This window comes from Takifugu flavidus, chromosome 12, assembly GCF_003711565.1.
Source record: "Takifugu flavidus isolate HTHZ2018 chromosome 12, ASM371156v2, whole genome shotgun sequence".
NCBI classification, from domain to species: domain Eukaryota; kingdom Metazoa; phylum Chordata; class Actinopteri; order Tetraodontiformes; family Tetraodontidae; genus Takifugu; species Takifugu flavidus.
This window is the reverse complement of record NC_079531.1, coordinates 12,229,354-12,250,205: the sequence shown is the minus strand read 5'-3', so window position 1 is coordinate 12,250,205 and position 20,852 is coordinate 12,229,354. Positions and strand designations below refer to the sequence as shown.

At 43.0% G+C, this 20,852-nt stretch overlaps 1 protein-coding gene across 4 annotated transcripts in view; it reads left to right on the top strand.

Annotated features, from left to right (window-relative positions):
- sacs (sacsin molecular chaperone) overlaps positions 1–20,848 on the top strand; it is a 21,959-nt gene extending 1,111 nt beyond the window's left edge. Inside the window, exons 2-12 of one of the 4 annotated variants that reach the window (XM_057049106.1) lie at positions 527–588; positions 813–920; positions 1,761–1,911; positions 4,069–4,163; positions 4,232–4,313; positions 4,481–4,592; positions 4,842–4,988; positions 5,158–6,643; positions 6,760–6,851; positions 7,301–7,327; positions 7,870–20,848. In XM_057049106.1, the coding sequence (XP_056905086.1) occupies positions 898–920; positions 1,761–1,911; positions 4,069–4,163; positions 4,232–4,313; positions 4,481–4,592; positions 4,842–4,988; positions 5,158–6,643; positions 6,760–6,851; positions 7,301–7,327; positions 7,870–19,424 (13,770 nt within the window). In that variant the 5' untranslated portion in view covers positions 527–588; positions 813–897 and the 3' untranslated portion in view covers positions 19,425–20,848. Of the gene's footprint in view, positions 589–812; positions 921–1,760; positions 1,912–4,068; positions 4,164–4,227; positions 4,314–4,480; positions 4,593–4,841; positions 4,989–5,157; positions 6,644–6,759; positions 6,852–7,300; positions 7,328–7,869 lie in introns of all 4 variants that reach the window. The other 3 variants (XM_057049104.1, XM_057049105.1, XM_057049108.1) reach the window with 3 other exon arrangements.
- The last annotated feature ends 4 nt before the right edge of the window (positions 20,849–20,852 follow it).

Sequence of the window (20,852 nt, the reverse complement as noted above, 5' to 3'; positions counted from 1 at the left end):
GTCATTCCACTTCCGGAACATAAAAGGCAGAGATTGAAACGTTTGTTTGTTTTTTTAATTTGTTGAAAACTAAGAACTACTGATAATTGATAACATGTATAGAGCACACTAGCATACGCTGTCGTAAGAATAAAATATAACCATTGTAGTACAATCTACGATACAATCTAGATTTATAAGAAATCTTAAAGAAGTAATGCGTCACAGAATGCGCTGCACGCGCAGATTCTGTTTTACGATAACAAAATTAGAAAAAGCATCACGAAAAAGCAAAGACATCTCTAAAGTAAAATATAATGAGTAATGTTGTGATGTCGTTTGCTAATTTGCGATAAAAATGTAGTCGCAATCTGTCGTGATTTAAGACTACCCGGAAGTACCTTGGGGGGAACCATCTCGTTTCAGCTGCTGACTTCAAGCTCTCCCCGGTGCGATTCTTTATTATTAGAACATCGCCTTTGAAGGAGTAGGTATGTTGATGGAGGGAAATAACCATGCATATAGCCATTGTTGTTTTTATTCATAGAAGGACCTCCTGTGGTGAAATATGCCGCTGGGCCGTTATCGGAAAACACTGGACACGTTCAAGTAAGTATGGTTCGTTTGTTGGGGAGTAATACCCAACAGTGTTGAGCGAGTCAGCCGGTACCGGCGCAACACGGCTAAAACAAAGCCTCTTAGCTACGATCACAACAGCACATGCACCTAATGTCTGTTTTTCTCTCGGATACTTAATTGCTGCAGCTGTATCTCACAGATACGCAGAAAAGAGAGATGTTCTGAAGAAAGTAACGGTTCTCTTTTCACGACAGTCCATTCCCGAGCGGAGTATTCTTGCGCTCAGTGCAGAAGATAGTCCAGTAATATATATGTGCTGGGGCGCATAGCAACACCGAGATGGCCGGTTCCCCAGTCCCGTGGTAAGTTCAATAAGCAAGAATTAAAGATGATTTTTTTCAAGCGCGTTTATTGTTTAAATCATTCGGATGTTCACATCAGTTGTTTTTGCCAGGTTATGCGCATACACATAGGAAAAATGATGTAATTTATCTCGCAGATACCACTGAATGGTATACATGGTTGGAGAATACGCAACACAAACTAAAAAAATAAGGACTACACTAGAGAGTTTAAGTGAAGTGTATGTCTCTAATCCTGCAACATTGTATCTCTCATGTTTGCATTATACATCTTATACATCTGTATACAATAAGTACTCTATCAGTACCCCAACCAACTGGGATGGCTACCACACCCACTCACTATTTAGCTGCATGGAGCCTCTGACCTGCTGCTGAATGTTCAGACAGATTTTTAATGCTCTACTGATTTAAGGTGTTGCTGTGCTAAAGTGTACATTATCACATATAGGCTGAAAGAGAATTAAATAGAGAAAGGTCTACCAGAGTAAAAAAAGAGACCCATAGCTGTTTTAATATCATATCCTGTGCTGTAGGAGGGAGAAGAAAATCTTAGCATATAATAAATGTACAAATGAGACTAATGGACCACTGACAGATGGCTCTGCTAAGGTGACCTTTCATTGACTTAAAACCAGATCAATAACGAAAAAAGCCTAAAGATGAGATTTATTCCTTCTGCAAAAATGAAAGGATTATATAGGCAACGTTATTCCGTTAGTGTTACATCTTGTAATTAAGTCTGGCTGGGGGAGGAATTAAATCATCTTCAGGATGCTCTTAATGAGACTGTTTTTCACAATGATTCTGTGACAGTTCAAATTTGTGTATAATTTTTAGGTTGCCATGGGTGATGGTTCATCACGACTACATTGGTTTACGGTCCTACCAAGTGTCGCCCTTCACATCTGTTCACTGTGTCAAGCAGTTGCTCTATGAGGAGACACATCTGCCCGTGGAGGAGCAGCGATTGTCTCACAATGGCAGAAGGGTGAGTTACTTAATTTAAGATTAAGATTAAGATAAACTTTATTCATCCCCGTGGGGAAATTGAATTGTAATAGCACCCTATACAAAGTATAGAAACAGAATAAATAAATACAGACGTTATAAGCATATATACAGCATATATTATAAGCATATATATATATACATAATATAATATATACATATTATAAGCATTATAAGCATATATACATAAATATAGAATAAAATAGAAATGAAATTACAACATGAACATTACACAGTTATTGTTATTGGGTTATACAGTCTGATGGTGGACGGCAGGAATGACTCCCTGTACCGTTCCTTAGAGCAGCGAGGCTGCAGGAGTCTGCTGCTGAAGCTGCTTCTCAGTTTGTCCACTGTGTTATGGGGGGGGTGGGAGGGATTGTCCATGATTGTCCGCAGTTTCAACACCATCCTGTCCCTCACCACCTCGTCCAAGTTATCAAGTCTACAGCCAACAACAGACCCTGCCTTTTTAATGAGTTTGTTGAGTCTGTTGGCATCCTTTGCTTTAATGCCTGCACCCCAGCACACTGCAGCAAAGAAGATGGTGCTAGCCATGACAGACTGGTAGAACATGTGGAGCATCCTGCTGCAAACACTGAAGGACCTGAGTCTCCTGAGGAAATAGAGTCTGCTCATGGCCTTCTTGTAACAGCATCGGTGTTTGTGGACCACTCCAGTTTATTGTCCAGCTGAACACCCAGGAACCTGTAAGATTAGACTATTTCCACATCTTTCCCACTAATGCAGACTGGGGAGGGTGGGGACTTGCTTTTTCTGAAATCCACCACCATCCCCTTCGTCTTGGTCACGTTGAGCTGCAGAAGGTTCTCCCTGCTCCACCTGACAAAACTCTCCACAAGGTCCCTGTATTCATCCTCCTGTCCATTCTCCACACACCCGACTATGACTGTGTCATCCGAGTACTTCTGGAGATGACATGTCTCAGAGTGGTACTGGAAGTCAGCTGTGTAGGTGGTGAACAGAAATGGGGAGAGCACAGTTCCTTGGGGAGCTCCTGTGTTGCTCATCAGGGGGTCGGACACACATTTAGTTTACACACATTTAGTTTACTGGTCACACATTTAGACCAGAATTGGACAGGCACGTTCTGTGTCTGTTGTATTTGTGCCAGCACTGAGGGGCCACTACATGCTTTCAGGTGTCCTCACATGCGTTGCTGAGTATTTTTGCTGTACTGTCATGTCCACCAGATGCTTTCGTTGCTCCTGACCTGCAGTTTTGGGTGGTTGCGTAAGTGCAGCAGCAGACATGACTGGAATTGATCCCCTGAGCTGGGCGTCAGCTGATAGATAGCACCAGGTGGTGGTCGGTGCTCAGCAGCACCCCTGAGCTCCTATGCAGAAATAAGCTGCGGCCACACCCACAGATTGAGCCACATGTGGTCAAGGTCAGGCCCTGCAGGTCACTTTTAGCTAACGTGCACTCTGAATAAACTGAATTAGAGACAGAAAAGCCTTTGGCAGTGAAACCAAAGTATTCAAAAGCTTCTTCTTTTGCTCAGGAGGAAGTTTCTTTACGGTCAAAAGGTCCCCTCCTCATTTGCCAGCATGAGTATGTGGATGAGCATTATTTATTTGCTGTGCTCTTTTTGTGCGCAGTGTGTTGATGTGCACAGACTGCTGAGCACAGTGGGTCACAGTGTCACCTTGGAAAAGGGACAAACAGCAGGAACAACAGTATGAGATCTGGTAGCAGCTCTGGCTCCCTGCATCCATTCTGGAAGCTGCAGCAGTAAACGCTTATCTGAGGCACAAGTGCAGCCCAGCAGTTGACGTGTGATACAGTGTGTGTCGTAATTCATGTTTTCCTCTAACTTCTTCTATTCTGCATCCATATTGCTGGTTTTGGGTTTGTTGCTCTCATTTATTTGTGAAAATGCGATTTGGCTGTTTGAGCATATTTTAAAAAATGTGTTGTTTTCAAAAGAAGGCAAACAATAAAGGAGACTTTAGACTTTTTTAACCATACACAGAACTTAAAAACTTTATGTTGGTTTAAATGATACATATTTAGCATCCACAGATAATTTCACATCACTTTTACGAGACCAGCTCAATTCCATGTGATGGCTCTGTGTTAAATTAGGATTTGTTTTATTATCAACTACTTCTAGCTGGATGATCGTGTTCAAATTGGGACCCTGGTACCTCCTGGAACACCAGAAGTTTCCTTCACTCTGGCTGGAGGAGGCCTTAAAGGGGGGGGTAGGTTTTAGACCCCCACATTTCTGTTAAATAACACCTGTGAGGTTGACTCAGTCTGGCTTCTACAGGAAGGTTTGGACAGACGACGCCACCACTGGTGGAGTTTCTCAAAGATATTCTGAGACGGTACCCTGAAGGTGGACAGATTCTGAAAGTAAGTGTGTTTTTTGTGCTTCATCATATTTAAAATGAATTCAGCTCTGATAGGTTCTACTGTGAACATTTACCATTTACTCTTTTTGTCAGTTGTGACTTTTTATCCAAGTAAAACAACAAAAGTGTCACCTTTAGCAAACTTTGTAATTTTGTTGTATTTTGAAGGAGTTGATTCAAAATGCTGAGGATGCCGGAGCCACAGAGGTGAAGTTCTTGTTTGATGAGACGGAGTATGGAGTGGAGTCACTCTGGTCACCTGACATGGAGCAGCATCAAGGTGAGACGTTCAAGTAAACAAGGCAGTCTGGGACAGACCAGCTCTCGGTAATACTCTGATTTTAATTGGACAGCATTAGTTCAGCTTTTGTGTTGCCAAGAGTCTGAACTGCTTAGGCATGTTTAAGCTGCTGTTTCCTCGCTGATCATTTCCGACTCTTCCTCCGACCTCTGTTTGAGGGATGTTGGAACTACTTGAAAACGTAACGGCACTTAAATTAATGCACTCATCCTCACCTGGTTTCAACAGGTACGGCTTTGTACGCATACAATGATGCTGTGTTTACGGTGGAGGACTGGAATGGGATTCAGGAGATAGCCAGGAGTCGGAAGAGGGACGATCCTTTGAAAGTTGGTCGATTTGGTATCGGTTTTAATTCCGTGTATCATGTCACAGGTGAGGACTCTAGGAGAGTAAATCCAATTTTTCTTATGAAAATACTTCCGGAAATAACTCCTGTGTAGCGTGATGAATGTTTTGACCTTTTTTTTAAAAAAAAGTCGATCGGTCGGTCTATGTGGGCTGGTTGATCATTTTGATTTTTTTTTTTTTTGTCCATGACTAGATGTTCCCAGTATATTTAGTGGAGACCAGATTGCCATGCTGGACCCTCATCAGACCCTGTTCGGGGTGCATGAGTCCGGACAGTGTTGGAACATGAAAACAGACATTAAGGAGATCACAGAACTGTCTGACCAGTTTGCTCCTTACTTTGGGATTTTTGGAATCTTGGAAAAAAACATAAAAGAGGCCAACTTTCCTGGAACGCTGTTCCGCTTCCCTCTGCGACTGAAACCTTCCCAGCTCAGTAGCAACATTTACAACAAGGAGAAGGTTTTGGAGCTCTTTGAGTCTTTTAAAACGGATGCAGACACCGTGCTCCTCTTTCTCAAGAGTGTTAACAAGATCTCACTGCATGTGCGTGAATCTGATGGTACCGAGCGCATGTTGTTTCAGGTTACATCTGCTGGAAATGCAGAGGACAAGTTAGAGAGACCAAATGCCCTGAAGATGCTGGGCCAGGCTGTGGACAGTTACAACAACGGTGTTCCCAGTTCCACCATCACATGTGTGACCTATCAGGTGAACATAGATACTCAGGATAAAACGGCTAAAGAGACACAGAGGACAACATGGCTGGTCACTAACGGGGTGGGGGGTCGAGGAATGTGTCCTGAGTTGGACTCTCTGGCAGATGATTTGAAGTTCATGCCCACCATTGGCATCGCTCTTCCTCTCACTGTCATTAACAAAGATGATGAAGGTGCCACATCTGGTTTCTCAGGGCGAGCGTTCTGCTTTCTTCCACTTCCCCCTGGGGAGGAAAGTGAGACTGGGCTTCCAGTTCATGTCAGTGGATTCTTTGGTCTGACAGACAATCGTAGGAGCATTAAGTGGCGTGAAGTTGACCAGTGGAGGGATCCGGCGGCATTGTGGAATGAGCTGCTTTTGATCACTGTCATACCAAGGGCATACTTGATGCTCATCACTGAATATGTCCAAAGGGTACAAACTAAAAAAGACCAAGACTTTCCGCTGACTCCAACGGGGACCTATGGGGCCTGGCCAAACCCCAATCTGGTGAAGAGCCGCTGGAAGCCCATCCTGCAGCCACTGTTCCATGAGCTGCTCCAGCTGCCAGTTATCTATTCCCTCTGTGAGAAATGGGTCCAGGCAGACGAGGTAGTCTTCTCAGAGTTGGACATGGACGAGGACATTTCCAAGATTGTGATCAACTACCTCCAAAACTCTGGAGTACAGGTGGCGAAGGTGCCTATTTCTGTGGACGTTGTCTTGGCCTCCTACATGGCAGAAGCCTCTGAGGTGAAAAAAGTAAGGCCACCTTTGCTCCGGCAGGTGATCAGGAAGAACAAACACAAAGGTTCCTCTCAGGAGAAGCTGTTGCTGCTGGAGTTTGTGCTTAGTGATGCCAATTACAGCGACCTGATTGGACTGGAGCTCTTGCCTCTTCAAGATGAAACATTTACATCGTTTTCATCTCCTGTCAGTGAAAAAGATGCTATCTACATCACTTCAGAAGAATACCCAAGGTAAAGATCATGTGTAGCAGCATCTTAGAACCTTAAAACTTACCACCCTACACTTAGTTTTTAAATCATTGTGTCTTTTTTGCTATAATATTTTTGTTGTTTTCCTTTACTCTCAGGTTTCTGTATCCTGGACTTGAAGGACGGTTTATATTAGAAAGCATCAAATCTTCAGTAATGGACAGTTTAAAGAAAGCAGCTAAAAGCAGAGGTATATCTACATTTTTTTGTATATAAAGCACATCTGAAAGGGGTTTGATTTACTTGGAGGTATAAATCTCATGTACCGTAAATGTGGTGTTTTTTTTTTATTACCATACAGTCACACTTTAGCAACAGGACATTAATTCTGGTGTTGATGATAGATTATTTAAAAGTTGATTGAGGCAGAGAGAGAGCGTGCTGATTCATGGAAACCTTCAGGTTTGTGACACACGTTCCAGCCTGAGTGCACTTTTTGCAATACTAGATCTTGCTAATGGAACCAGGGCAGCGAGCCAGGCATAAGAAATATTCCGTCAGCTTTATTGTCTAAGTCCAGAGTGAGACATTGGAACCACGGCATGTTTTCCCTGTTTTAAGCTTTTTTAAAATGTCAACTCGGAGAAAGAATGAGAATTATAATCAGAAATTTCTTTAAAAATGTCGCTTTGCCCACAGTGCAACAGCATCTTTGGGGATGCTCTGGTAGGTATTTTACTTGAAGTGATGCACGACTATAACAAGTTACAGCAGCTGTGAAACTCACCGACATGAGATGTTTTTGACCTCCTAATTGTTTACAGTTTTTAGGTTGCTACTAACCATGGTAAAAAAGTTATGCGTGATGATGTGTATAGAATGCACAAAACTAAAACAATGATAAAGTAATTAATTTAACAAAGCAATATTAAGTTGCATGTGTCTGTATCATTATGTAGATGTAGCTGGTTATGTAGAGTGTGTGATTGTGTGTGTGTGGTGTATGAGCAATATCAGGAATGGTTCCATCACACCATTGTTAAGGTCACCTGTCAAGAAAGTGACAGAGGCCCTGAATAACAGGAAGAAGATGTGACCACCCTTAATACAGAAGAGTGCTCACGCAATAATTCACACACCCACAGATGGAGCAGGACTGTGTATCCTTAAGTTACAAATATTTTCTGTCCATAATAATTGTACATGCAGAAATGTTACTACTACTATTACTAAATATTATACTTAATATTGTTCTCTTTTTTGAACAGGAAGACCTTGTACTCAGCTTCAAATGCTGAGTCCTGAGCGGTCAGCTCGCCTCATCAAGGACATCCTTTCATCGGTGTGGCCAACAAGAGACTTCACTGTGGAATGGGAACCCGGAAACAGAGAACTGAAGCATCCTACCATTTCCTGGCTCAGGATGATTTGGAAGCATCTCTACATACATTTTTCTGACGACCTAAGTACTTTTGAAGACATGCCTTTGATCCCACTCGTGCCACTTGAGGAAAGCATGAACAGTGTTCATCTTCTGCGCCTCAGAACCCCTTCAGCCATCATTCTTGTGGAAGGAGAAGAAACAACATCCTCTGGAATCCTTCTTGACATCATGGAAAAGCTTGGAGGCACAGTGATGAAAAAGTTGGATTCATGTTTGCAGCACCCTCTGCTCAAGAATTATATCCACCCTTCTTCTCCTGCTGTGCTTCTGCAGATTATGGACAGGCTGTCAAAACAGCGCTTGTCCAGCCAGGTTACTTCTTTATCAATCACAGAGAAGATTGCGCTGAGAAAGTATCTCGCTGGATTGTCCGATGTTACAGAACGGGAAAAGCACACCTTGCTTGAACTTTCCATTTTTGAGAAATTTGGGACCTCCTGTGAGGGTACCTCCGAGTTTACCTCACTCAGGGGAGCTCGAGCTCTACATCATAGAGCAAAGTATCCACCCAATGTGAAATTATCTATAAATCTTGTGGGATACTGTGATGAGGAGTCACTCCGCCTGATAAAAATGCTAAACATTGAACAAATAACAACTACAGAATGTTTGAAGTTTATTGTTCATGATATTGAAAGAGGATTCTACACAACAGATGAGATAACCCAAATCATGCTGTGGGCCCTTCAAAATATGGCCTTTCTAAAAAATGAGAACTCTTCTGTGCTTGGATGGCTTTCTCCCATCAAATTTATACAGCTGCCTTGTGGAAAGTTGGCCAAAGCTTCAGATCTTTTTGACCCCGAACTGGAGATTCTACAGAATCTTTTCTACATGGAAGAAAAAACCAGGTTTCCAACCAGTGAATTCACATTTTCTTCTGATGTTCTTCATTCGCTCAGACAGCTGGGTCTAAGAAATGAAGTGCAGCTAAATGAAAAAGATGTGGTTACAGTGGCCAAAAAGATAGAGGAGCTGCAACACAGTAAGGACACAAATGAAGACTTGGTGATAAAAAAGGCAAAAATGCTGCTGCAGATCCTGAATAGACAAACCAAGCTGGTAAAATCTGCTGATGCTCAAACAGCTTTGCTTAAACTTCAATGGGTGCCTGTCTGTAAGGAAAGACCTTTAACTTACCCTAAATCCCTTTCTTGGGTTGGAGATGCTGCCACCATTTGCTCTCTGTCAGAGATGTGCGACATATCTCATGCAGTGCTCGTGGGATCTGCAGTAGCACTAGTCGAGCACACCTCTGCAGGTATGAAGAAGGCTCTGAAACTAAGTCTCGAACCACAGGCGGATCAAGTCGTACAACATCTCAGAGCAGTCATTGACTGGCACAAATCTAAAGCATTCACCACGGAGGACTGGTATCAGTTCCAGCAGATCCTGTTTGAGATTTATGGCTTCATGCAGACTCATATTCAGGATGCTAAAGAAGCCATGAAATCGCTGCCTTTTGATTGGGTGTGGACGGGGAAAACATTCTCATCGCCTGGCCGTACTGTCCTAAAGCCCCTCCCTGATCTGGACTTGCAGCCTTACCTGTACTCCCTGCCAAAGACTATCAGAAAGTTTAACAAGCTTTTCAAGTCCTGTGGTTCCATCGAGGAGGTTGTCCCGAGTCAAGTGTTGGAAGTCATTAACACTATCCAACAGAGATGCACTGGAGAGCTGACAAAGGACGACAGCAAGCACAACATTCTGCTTTTGCTCAACATATTGAGATGGCTGTACAACAATCAGATACCTGTGGATACCGACATGCACGTTCCAATTCTTTTTCATAAGGACCCAAGTAAATTAGCGATGAAGCCCATTCATGAATGCACCTACTGTGACATTAAGGTTGATGATTTGATTGATTTGCTTGAAGACACAGCAGAACCGATTATATTGGTCCATGATGATATCCCCATGAAAACTGCAGAGTGGCTGAAAGTGCCATGCTTGAGTACGAGGTTAGTTAACCCAGAAAACCTCGGCTTTGAACAGTCGGGCCAAAGAGAACCACTCACAGTGAGAATAAAGAACATATTAGAAGAATATCCATCTGTAGCAGACATTTTTAAAGAGCTTCTCCAAAATGCTGATGATGCAAGTGCAACGGAGTGCAACTTTCTCATTGATATGAGGAAAAACAATGAAATTCGAGAGAACCTGCTCGACCCTGGCATGATCGTCTGTCACGGGCCTTCGCTGTGGTCTTTCAACAATGCCGTATTTTCAGATACCGACTTTCTGAACATCACAAGGTTAGGTGGGTCAGTGAAGAGATCAGAAGCAGACAAAGTTGGAAAGTTTGGTCTGGGTTTCAACTCAGTTTATCACATCACTGATATCCCCATCATAATGAGCAGAGAGTTCATGATCATATTTGATCCAAACATCAATCACATCAGAAAGCACATCAGAGACAGGTCTAATCCAGGGATCAAAATAAACTGGAGCAAACAGCAGAAGAGGCTGAGAAAGTTCCCTAACCAGTTCAAACCTTTCATTAATGTCTTTGGCTGCGAACTTCCTCTTGCTCAGGACTCCCCGTACAAATACAACGGCACATTGTTCAGACTCCCATTTAGAACAGAACAAGAAGCCTCACAAAGTGAAATCAGTAGCTTGTACTACAATACAACAGATATCTACTCCCTGGTTGATGAGTTCAGCATATGCGGACACCGGTTCATTCTCTTTACACAGCATGTTGGATGCATGCTCTTAAAATACCTAAAGTATGAAGAACCAGATCCAGTAGCGGCCCAGGATGTTGTCAGCATAAACAAGAGTGTGTGGTCTTCTAAAGCCTCATATGGACCTCTAAGTATCCTAAAAGCTGCAGCAAAGGTTATGAAGAAAGTGGCAAGCACCAACAAAGTACCTGCTGATATTCCCAAGTCGGGCTGTATCATTCGCATACTGGTGGAGGAGTTTCATAATGTGTTCAAACGCATTGTCGATCTCCATTCACCGTTGTTCCGGGGATCAGAGGAAGATCCTAACCAGTATTTTGAAATGGCTGCAAAAGGTATTCAAACAAGACGACTAACAGATGAAATCCCCCAAAAAGCAGTTGAGGTCACCAACTGGCTTATTTGTTCATGCATGGATGCAAATGAGGCCCTCAAGTTTTCCCTCAGCGACAGTGGGAAAAGGCTTGGACTGGTACCCTGCGGAGGAGTGGCTGTTCTGCTTTCTGAGGAGGAAAATCACAAATGGACAGTGAAGATGAATGCAATGCCAACCGGGGAGGTATTTTGTTACTTACCTCTCAGGATCAAGACAGGCCTTCCAGTCCATATTAATGGTTGCTTTGCTGTGACATCCAATCGCAAAGAGATCTGGAAGACTGACACCAAAGGCCAGTGGAATTCTGTATTCATGAGACATGTCATTGTCCAGGCCTATTTAGCTGCACTTGCAATGTTGCGTTCAATGGCTGAAAATGGAGAACTACTAGACTACAGCTATTATGCTGTGTGGCCAGATCCTAGCCAGGTGCACGATGACTTTGCACTTATCAGCCAAGGCGTTTACCAGGAAATTGTGAAAGGAGGCGATAGCGAACATGCAAAAGTTTTCTCAGATGGCAAAACCTGGGTTTCGATCAAGTATGTGAGATTTCTTGACGATACTTTACACAGCAGAATAGACATCGGCCCTGCAGCTTTCAAGATTTTCTTGAAATATCTCAAAAAAAGTGGCTCCCAAAATCTGTGTGCCGTTGAGTTGCCTGACTGGGTAAAGGAGGGATTTGAAGATGCTGGGTGCAAAGGGAAGTTGCTAGAAAACACACTGACAGAGAAACAGTTTTTTGCTCAGGTCTTTTTCCCTCACATCCAGGAAATTGACAAACAGCATCGCGATCCTCTGATACATTATGTCTTGAATGAGAAACTCGAAGAATTCTCATCAATCCTGAGAGTTACTCCTTGTATCCCATGCTGTGGCCCCAACAGTACGCTGGTTTTACCTTCCAGACTTATTCATCCTGAGGGAAGAGTTGCTAAACTCTACAATGCTGATGATGGAAGATTTCCAGAAGGTACTTCTAAAGACTACCTAAACCCTGTATGTTTAGTGAAGCTGGTGCAGTTAGGAATGGTTAAGGATGATCTGTCGTGGGAAGACCTACTTGAACGTGCTCATTCTGTTACTGAGCTCAATGAAAATGATCACTCAGCTGCATGCTTTCGCAGTAGTTTGCTGCTAAGCCTCATTGATGAGAAACTGAAGTCAAGAGACTCAGAAGCAGATGAGAGCTTGGAAAAACTTCAGGCCATTAAGTTCCTTCCGTTCCTGACAAGACCTGCTGGGTTCTCACTGCCATGGCATGGAAATAACTTTTCACCAACGACAATGTTCTCTGCTAGAGAACTCTTGACAATAGAGCATCAAGATACAGTGTGCCTGATGAAACCAATCCTTAATGAGAATTCTCCCTCTTTCAGAGGGTGTGGTACCATGTCTTTGGCCGTCAAAGATGGTCTTGGTCTAATAAGGAAACCCTCTGTTGAACTGGTCATTAGCCAACTTAAGAAACTCTCTCAATCATTTGATGGCATTACGCTATACCAGGAAAACATAACAAATGCCTGTTACAAGTTTCTTCATGAGGAAATGTTACAGGATGAGTGTGCAAAAGAGCAAATAGCTGAGGAACTGACGGCTTTCAATTCCATTCTAGTGGAGAACACATATGTAAGTCCTGCAAAGATTGCATTTCACCTTAATTTTGATGCCTCTCCGCATCTTTATCAACTCCCTAACAAATACAGAAGCAGCTGTCGTGAGCTCTTTGAGAATGTTGGAGTGAAATCCAGCTTCAGTGTTGATGATTTCTCAGGAATTCTCGAAACTGTGAAACAAGGATGTGGAAGAAGGGCACTCAGTGAAGACAACTTCCAGCTGTGCCGCAGAGTGATCAGTGAAGGAATATGGAGCTTGATTAGAGACAAGAGCCAAGAGTACTGCCAAGAGAATCACGGTGGTATTCTTTTACCTGACTCTAATCTGACACTGCAGCCATCAAAGTCACTCTGCTACAATGACTGTCCCTGGATCAAAGTTAGAGACACCACTGTGAAATACTGCCACGGGGACATTCCCAGAGAGGTTGCAGTAAAACTGGGAGCTGTCCCAAAACGCCACAAAGCATTGGAGAGGTATGCATCCAATATCTGCTTCACACCGCCCGGCAGTGAGTTTGGACAGAAAGAAAAACTCACTAGTAGAATTAAAAGCATTCTCAGTGCTTATCCATCCGAAAAAGAAATGCTGAAAGAGCTTCTTCAAAATGCAGATGATGCCAAGGCCACTGAGATTTTCTTCATTTATGATCCAAGGACACACCCCACAGACAGAGTGTTTGATGATAAATGGATTCCAATGCAAGGTCCTGCCCTCTGTGTATATAACAACCAGCCATTCACAGAAGACGACGTGAGAGGTATACAGAACCTTGGGAGAGGAACAAAAGAGGCCAATCCTGGCAAAACCGGTCAGTATGGCATAGGATTCAACTCTGTGTATCACATCACCGACTGTCCATCCTTCATCTCAAACAGTGACATTTTGTGCATCTTTGATCCCCATGCACAGTATGCACCTGGAGCAACATCTGCCAGTCCTGGAAGAATGTTTCGGGACTTAGATTCCGATTTTCGCTCCCAGTTTTCTGATGTTCTAAACCTTTATTTGGGAGCTCATTTTAAATTAGAACGAAGCACTATGTTCAGATTCCCTATCCGTTCCACAGAGATGGCAAAAACCTCAGAGATCAGCTCTCTACCAGCATCAGACAGAATGGTGCAAAACCTCCTTGACAAGCTAAAAATTGATGGGGCAGAGCTTCTAATGTTCCTTAACCACATGGAGAAAATATCCATCTGTGAAATCGATCAGTCATCTGGGCAGCCAAAAGTAATATACTCTGTTACAGCAAGAATATCAGAGGGGGATCGTCTGAAACGCAAACAGTTTCATGCCTCAGTTATTGACAGTGTGATCAAAAAGAAACAGTTAAGTGCTATCCCAGTTCAACAGATCACTTACTCAATGGACATCCTGGACACTGATGGAAATTCTACCACGTGGATGATCTGCAACCGATCTGGCTTCCCAAACATGGAAAATGTCTCAAAAGGTTTGGTTTCAGCTCACAAAAATGAGGACATAACTCTGTTTCCACGTGGAGGAGTCGCCGCTTGTGTGAGCCACAATTACAAAAAGCCGCACAGAGCCTTCTGCTTTTTGCCCCTTTCCTTGGAAACCGGCTTACCGTTCCACGTCAATGGCCATTTTGCCTTAGATTCTGCCCGAAGAAACCTATGGAGAGATGACAATGGAGTTGGAGTACGGAGTGACTGGAATAATAATTTGATGACATTGCTGATAGCCCCTGCCTGTGTTGAACTGCTGATTCAGCTTAAGCGCAGATATTTCCCAGGCCCAGACCCCACCATGACCATCCTACAGGGAACACCACTCCACATGGTCAAGGATACACTACGCAAGTATCTCTTCTTCTTCCCAGCCAACAGGCTTGACATACAGCCAGATTGGTACTGTCTTGTCAAAGCAGTGTACAGCTGCATCCATTCTGACCTAAAACGGCTGCTACCTGTAGTCAGAGCAGCACACAGTGAGAACTCCGACATGCACAGCGTCATTTACATTTTATGGGTTAATACATCCACAGCCAAAAAGAGCAGAGCCTTTTTTGACAACCTGCTACAAGATGAGCTTCAGCACTTGAAAAATGCAGAGTACAACATCACATCAAGGAAGTCTGTAGCGGAAAATGTTTACAGACTGAAGACCTTGCTTTTGGACATCGGTTTTAACCTGATTCACAGCTGCGAGGAGACGGCAAATCTCTACACCTGTTTAGAAGCGACAGGGATTCCCGTCAGTTATGTTACTCCAAAAGATGTCCGCAACTTTCTCTATACTTTCTCTTCACCAGACACAACCTGCCATATAGGAAAACTCCCCTGTCGCATCCAACATTCTCATTACAAGCTACTTCATAACCTGAAGCTTCTCGTTGACTACTGCTTCAAAGATGTAGATGTTGATGAAGTCAAAATCGAGGGGCTACCTTTGTTAATAACAATAGACAACATGCTGCAAGTGTTTGATTCCAAGAGACCAAAGTTTCTGACCCTGCACCACGAACTGATCTCCTCAAGGAAAGAACTGTTCATCAATACACTCTTCATGAGGTACAGCAACATCCTTTTGAAGGAGGGAATCGCAAAGAACTTTGATATCAGCTCATTTGGTGACCTGCTGGGGTCTGTACTTCCAAGAGAGTATCAAACAAAGGTCCCTGTGAAGTGGAGAGACACCTTTGCTAGTGAATCTTGGCTGAAGAACGTGTGGAACTTCATCAGTGAGAATATTGCTATTAAGGAGGACCAACTGGAACGCACACTTGGTTTTGACACAGTTGCTGACATTCTAAAAGACTGGGCTTTGCTCCCAGGAACCAAATTCATGGCAAGAGATAAGATAGTTGTCCCTGAGCATGATGTGCTGTTACCTCTGAGTTTAATGCACTTAGCCATATTTCCACAGGGCCAAAATGACAAAGTTTTTCACACCCTAATGAAATCAGGGTGCATTCAACTTGCGTTAAACAAAATCAGTGTGAAAGAAAATCCCATAATGCCCATTCTGGCACAGCACACTGCAAACATTGAAAACCCACAGAGCATTCTCAGGGCCGTAGAGTACATGATTCAGGCATCAGCATTTAAAGCAGCAAGTCTGACAGACAAAGACTTTGAGGCTCTCCTGCTGTATTTCAACTGCAACCTGGCTGGTCTCACACAGCAGAATGCCCAGAGTCTAAAGCTTCTCCCGTGCTTTAAATCCATTGGTGGGAAGTACGTGAGTATTGCAAATCATGGCGCAAACTATGTTCTGGTAAGAAACATTCCAACGGCAGATATGGACAGATGGGCTCACAATGGCTCCTTTGCCTTCCTTGCTGACTGTCCACAGCTTAAAGAGCTGTACACCTTCCTGGGGTGCATGCCCATCGATGACCTGGAAATCTATCATCATCATGTCCTGCCAAAGTTTGAAAGTTTCTGCTATGACGCCAAAGTTGAACACATTGTGTATTTGAAAGAGAGACTTTTGTCCATAGAAGAACCGTGTGACTTAGTGGATCAACTGTATGAGAAGTTGGAAGGGCTGATGTTTATTTTTGACTACTCAAACAGACTCAGACCAGCCAAGTTTTTCTATGATGAGACTGTGAAGGTGTTCCAGGTCATGCTACCTTCAAAGTCATTTATAACAAGTGACTTCTTCAAGAAGGTTGAGCAAGTATCCAAACCTAAGAATGGGGCATTGTCCCTTGCCTCTTGGATAACTTTTCTAAGAAACATTGGACTGAAACATCAAGTGTCACAGCAGCAAGTCCTCCAGTTTGCAAAAGAAGTTAGTATCAAAGCCCAAACAGAGGGTTGGACCAAAGAAAAAGTACAAACCACAGCTGATGTTCTCTTGAACCACATTTTCAATGAGAGGACAGATTTGTTCCAGGGAAGTTTCCTCAAAGAACTTTCCATGATTCCGTTTCTGTATCCGGAGAGAGCCCCAAAAGAACTCATTAAGCTTCATTCACAGTACCAAGAGATGAGTGGCTCACTTCCTCTGATTCGCTTCAGCGGGTCTCAGGTGAATCCAAAATTCAAGCAAACAGACATCATACACTTGCTGTGGACCTCTTGCCCAATTCTTCCTGAGAAAGCTACACCATCGAGTATTAAGGAACAGGATGGGACAACTCTCACTGGACAAGAGCAGCTTGACCAAGTGCTCAATATACTTGCCGTCACTTTGGACCCGCCACTGGAGAAAGTCATAAGCAACTGCAAGAATATCTGCAACATTTCCAGTCCAGATGATGAAATGGTGAAAACGAGGAACAAAGTTTTACGGTCCACTTATGAGTTCTTAAATGGAGATAAAAGAGATTTTCGCTACCACCTCCGTGGAGTGGCCTTTGTTATCGTTGAAGATGGCTGGAAATTGCTGAAATCAGAAGAAGTTGTCATTAATTTGGACAATGAGTCTGACTTCAAACCATACTTGTACAAATTACCTCTAGAACTTGGAACCTTCCATCAACTGTTCAAGCTGCTTGGCGCAGAAGACATTGTCTCAACCAAACAGTACACTGAAGTTCTGTGGCGCATTTACAGAAATTCAGAGGGCAAGCAGCTTGACCCCAATGAAATGCGCACCGTGAAAAGGGTCGTTTCGGGCTTTTTCAAGTCTCTCCATAACGATCCAGTGGAAATTCGCAAAGATCTTGAGAATCTCAGGGATTTGACATTTTATCTGCCAAGTCATGACGGCAAATTAGCAAAATCCAGCAGCCTGGTGTTTGATGACGCGCCGCATTACAAGAGCAGAATTCAAGGTAATATTGGAGTTCAGATGCTTGTTGACATGAGCCAGTGCTACCTAGGCAAAGATCATGCCTTCCACACTAAACTGATCATGCTACTTCCTCAAAAGCTAAGGCCAAGATTGTTAAGTAGCATTCTTGAAGAGCACCTTGATGAAGATTCCCCGAAAATGTGCCAGTTTGGAGCTCTCTGTTCACTTCAGGGTCGCCTCCAGCTGTTGCTTTCATCAGAGCAGTTCATCACAGGACTGATGAGAATCATGAAACATGAAAATGAGAATGCGTATATTGTAAATGAGGAAAAATCCATACGCCTATGTAAAGCACTGTGTGAAGGGCTGAAAGTGTCTTGTTTTGAGAAACTCCAGACAACACTGAGAATAAAAGGTTGTACCCCGATCCCAAACAGTTGCAGCGAAACTCTGGCCTTCCTCAAGAGGTATGGCACGGCTGTGATTCACCTCTACATTCAGCATTCAGACAGCAAAGACATCAATTTCCTTTTGGCACTGGCGATGACGCTGAAGTCTGCCACAGATAATTTGATTTCTGACACGTCGTATCTGATCGCCATGTTGGGCTGCAACGACATCTACAGAATCACAGAGAAGTTGGACAACCTCGGGGTTAAATATGACTCAGCCGAACCATCCAAACTTGAGCTACCTCTTCCTGGAACCCCTATTCCAGCTGAGATTCATCACACACTCCTAATGGATCCAATGAATGTGTTTTATCCAGGAGAGTATGTGGGATATCTTGTAGACTCTGAGGGTGGTGACATGTATGGTTCCTACCAGCCCACCTATACATATGCTATCATTGTCCAAGAAGTAGAAAGGGAGGAAGAAGAAAATTCTGGCTTCCTTGGAAAATGCTTCCAGATTGACATTGGTTACAGTGAGTATAAAATAGTCAGTTCCCTTGACTTGTACAAATTCTCAAGACAGGATGAAAGTTCCCATGTCCGAGACACTAGTGCACCGTCAACTCCCTCAAGCCCAAACATTCATTCGTCTGGTATGAGACTGATTCCTCCTATTTTTTCTTCAAAAGAAAACCTCAGACCTCCTTCTCAAAAGCAATCTCCAAACAAGATCAAGCTGAACGCATTGCCCGATATCCTCAAAGAAGTGACCTCAGTAGTCGAACAAGCTTGGAAACGCCCCGAGTCAGAGAGAAAGAAGATAATCCGCCGGCTGTATCTCAAGTGGCATCCAGATAAAAATGCCGATAATCTGGACATCGCCACTGAGGTCTTTAAACATTTGCAGAATGAAATCTGCAGGATGGAGAAACAGTCGTTGTCTGACCTGCAAAACACTGACAGGTCTACTCGAAGACCATATTCTACATCTTCATCATCTCGCTTCCAGTCAGAGAAGTCCTCATTTCAAAGGTTTTACTCGTCCTGGAACCAAGAAGCAACAACTCACAAGACAGAAAGGCAACATTTTAAGGAGCACCATACAAGCTACGCACGTTCATCCCATTCTCCCCGCTTCTTTGTGCCCCCCACCTTTAAGACTGTTGGGAACCCTGTGGAAGCTCGGAGATGGCTGAGACAAGCAAGAGCAAACTACTCTGCTGCTCGGAATGATCTTCACAAAAATGCTAATGAGTGGGTTTGCTTCAAATGCTACCTAGCAACAAAGCTTGCACTTATAGCTGCTGACTATGCAGTGAAAGGAAAGTCAGACAAAGACGTGAAACCAACTGCTCTGGCTCAGAAGGTCGAGGAGTACAGCACCCACTTAATCGGCCTCTCCAATGATGTCCACATCCTAGAGGGGTACGGCGTGGACGGCTTAAGAACTCGCTATCCTGATCTGCTTCCCTTTCCACAGATTCCCAATGACAGATACACATCCGAGGTGGCGATGAGAGTTATGGAATGTACCGCACGGATCATCATAAAACTTGAAACCTTTGTGCAGCAAAAAATATGACCTTCAGAGAGGAACCAATGAAAGTACATCATCTGCAGATCTTCTGTGGGGCGCCTGAGGCTTTGTGCAATCCACATCACCAACATATTTTTTTGAATACGTTCTAAAAGTCCAGCTGGCAGCTTATGGTAAATATGCAGTTTTTACTGTGTGGCTAAATCAACTTAAGGCTCCTGTAAATGATTTGGCTATTTCAATAATGAATTTCTGTATGTGAGAAGAATCTGTATTGTACATAAAAAGTTCTGAGCAATATTTTTTGTTTACCAAAGTCCCCGTGAATATATTTCAGAAGTTAGATTTAGAAACATGTTTTTGCTGTTACTGCTGTTTATGTAAAAAAGGATTTAAAGTGTATAAATATATTTTCTTGCTACAGGATCATGATTTACCGCCATGCAGGATGTTCTGTCTCGGCATGTCAATGAAATTTTATTTGATATATTTTTTTATTATCAATTGTATATTTTATCTTTCTGTAAAAGTAGGCAGAGCTGGTGACTTGTAAATGACCTGCAAATCCTCCCTGTGAGAACCCCCCCCCCATTCTCACATTTGCACTTTCTTGGCGCCGGTTCCCCCAGAAATTTTGTAGAATGCAACTGTGAAGCGAAATCCCTCATTTTGTTTTCATTATTTGCTTTGTTACACCCAGGAACAATTGCTGACTGTCTTGCACTGTTACCATGGTACTGGGTCGTTTAGGAATTCTTAGTACAAATAAAAAGCCATATGTAGTCTTTAACATACTAACATTTGCATTAAGTCACCTTATGGTTTTTTTTTGTTGGTGTTAATGAACAGAATAGCTCTGAACTTTGGTGCTGGCAAGTTTTTACCATTTGGGTTTAATTTCACTCTTGATGTGATGCACTGGACGAAATTCTTGCACAATTTGTGCCATAAGATGATGTGATAAAATTCCTCTTCATTGAAGTATACTGATGGGGTGGGGGGGCACCAAGTCTTGTTTGGACACAATATGGGAGGTGCTCTGGTGGTAGGGGAGGTGTCCCTACCTCCCATGTTTTGTCTGCACAAAACCAAGGCAATCTGGTAGTAGGGGGGTGGCAGAACACCCTCAGAGCAATGCCAAGGTACCGTTGAGCAAGATAAGAAACCCACAATTTCTCATGTAGGGCCCTGCAATGAGCAGGCAATATCCTCACCCACATGCAGCTGGGCTAGTAGTCAAGAATAAAAAAAATGTAACTTGATTCACCATATATTCTTGTCCATCTTTATTTTGTTATATTGTTTAAGAGATTTAAATACTAATATGTTGCCTCACTATTTCTTTACTTCTTGACTCTAAGATTTGTTAAACTCATATTGTTTTGAAATGGAACTGTAACAATCACTTTGAATTAATTGCTTTATTTTACATGTGTATGGACTTACTAATAAATTAGATCAAAGTAAAATCCA